The sequence below is a fragment of the Aplysia californica genome, unplaced genomic scaffold, assembly GCF_000002075.1.
Source record: "Aplysia californica isolate F4 #8 unplaced genomic scaffold, AplCal3.0 scaffold00141, whole genome shotgun sequence".
In the NCBI taxonomy this organism is placed as follows: domain Eukaryota; kingdom Metazoa; phylum Mollusca; class Gastropoda; order Aplysiida; family Aplysiidae; genus Aplysia; species Aplysia californica.
The window spans coordinates 123,573-125,806 of NW_004797411.1; the positions used below are offsets into that span (position 1 = coordinate 123,573).

General features: G+C 37.3%; 1 protein-coding gene across 1 annotated transcript in view; it reads left to right on the forward strand.

Moving 5' to 3' along the window:
- Positions 1-1,022: 1,022 nt before the first annotated feature.
- The window catches only part of LOC101859781 (lachesin), a gene marked incomplete at its 5' end in the record, with an annotated part of 18,615 nt that continues 17,403 nt past the window's right edge, over positions 1,023-2,234 (forward strand). The window contains 1 exon segment of the mRNA XM_013081683.2: positions 1,023-1,138. Within this exon segment, the coding sequence (XP_012937137.1) occupies positions 1,023-1,138 (116 nt within the window).

Here is a 2,234-nt window from a genome sequence, read left to right on the forward strand (position 1 = left end):
CTCTCTCTCTCTTTCCTTCAGTGCAATAAAATGTGCATACTACCCTACAGTCACACATCCTGACTTGTTCCCCTTTTGTTATATAATGTGGTAGCACGGAATGCGCATGATCTTACAATTGTTATATTCCTATTCAACACCACCGAATTATATGATTTATGTTAGCTTAGCTGGGACCTTGATAGTTTTGTTGACCTTGGTTCAACCAACGACTGTGGTGTGTGGGTGGTTGGCAGGTGCTCTGGTGTGGTTTGCTTCTTCTTTCCTATCAAACATCTATCGTCCTTATCTCCCCACCTTCTATTTTATGTTTGCTACTCTTTTGTAACACCTCTATTCTTCGGCACTTATATGACCTTATTGTGTAAAACCTCTACTAAAACTAAGACTGTGGTGTAGCGGTTAGACAACACTTCATCATTTCACGCGGTAGAGTTAAATTCAATTCCTGCGTGTGGGTTTAATGTTGATCGAATTGCTAAGTCTTTCTTTTGAGACGTTGTATCCTTCTTATTCGGAGCTGGATCTGGCAAATATGGCTGAAGTCTGTCACCTATATTATGATCGTAATAAATATGTTGAAGCCAAAATATTATATTATAATTTTAAAAAACTCTCTTCTCTCAGATCAGGTTTTCGATATTCACTTTTAACAAAACTCACGTGTTCATAATAATTATGACCTTACACATTTGCAAGCTCCGGCAGTAAAACTCTTACAAAACAAAAAAAACCCCCAACTAATTTAAACAACCCAAGGTGGGTGGTTGGCTGGTGCTCTGGTGTGGTTTGTTTCTTCTTTCCTATCAAACACCTATCGTCCTTCTCTCCCTTCTTCTTTTTTATTTTTGTTACTCTCTTGTAACACCTCTTATCTTCTTGCGCTCGTAATATGACCTTACGTAGTTGTGCACGCCGAAAAACATCTACTAAAACAAAAAACAACAACAAAAAAAACAACTAATTTAAACAATCCAACATACCTAAACTTAACTTTCCCGCCCTTTTCTCTTCTCTCCCAGGTGTACTAGGCGTTCAGCCCAGCATCGACAACTCGGCCGTGAACTATACCGTAGTAGAAGGCCGCACCGCCATCCTGCCTTGTACAGTGAGCAATTTGGGACGGCATAAGGTAAAGGTAAATGCATGCGCTTCTATTTCCTGTCTTTCTTAAAACGACCAGAGGTAACGGGTCACAAGGTAAGGGAAGTCTATCCAGTAATCTGTTTCATCATTGCGGTTTGTTTGTTTGTGTGTTTGTTTGTGTGTGTGTGTGTGTATGTTTGTTTTTGACTCACAATTATCATCACTTTCGATCCTGTCTTGAAATGTTTCTTGTTTTGTTTGTTTTTCACTCAAAAGTATCATTAGTCTCCTATCTTGAAATGTTTCTGTTTTGTTTGTTTTTCACTCAAAAGTATCATTAGTCTCCTATCTTGAAATGTTTCTGTTTGGATTCACATTCATCATTAATATCCAATTTTTAAAAAAAATGTTTCTGTTATCTTTCTTAAATCTTTTCTTTTTCGAATTCTTTCTACTTTCCTCACTTCACTCACTACATCATTTTCGGTACTTTAGAGTATCTGTTTTCATTTCACTCTGAAGTCTGTGCTGAGTATTTCTGAACAAGCTATCTCTTTGGTCTGGTTTCTCTTCAACTTCTCTTCATCTTTGCCTCTTTGGGAGACGTGTTTTCATTTTTTTGTTTTTGTTTCACATTCACTGTCAGTTTAATCATAACTGTCTATAAATCCATTTAATATATTTTTTAAATTTGGTGAAAACTTCATATTATTGTGGTTCCTGAAACTTGAAAAAAAAAGTGAATTGAGTTTTCATAAGAATTAGCATTACTCCATATTTCTATAAATTTCTACACTGTATTCAGTATACACAATTAGTAGAGCTTTATTGGAAGTATGACGTAGTCCACTTGTTGTGATAGGTTTAATTTTTATTTTGGGTTTTTTTCCAGATCGTAAATCGTTTAAGTCTGGTGCTATTACCTCTGTATCGACTCCATCCCAACGGCATCCAACTTCTTTTCCTGAAACACCTACACACATACGCGCAAAGACACCCACCCCCTTAACTCTGTCTATCTTTCTTCTGTCCCTCAGTCTCTGTCTGTCTCTGTGTCTGTCTCTGTGTCTGTCTCTATGTCTGTCTCTGTGTCTGTCTATCTCTCCCTTGTTCTTTCTCTCTCTCTCTCTCTCTCTCTCTCTCTCTCT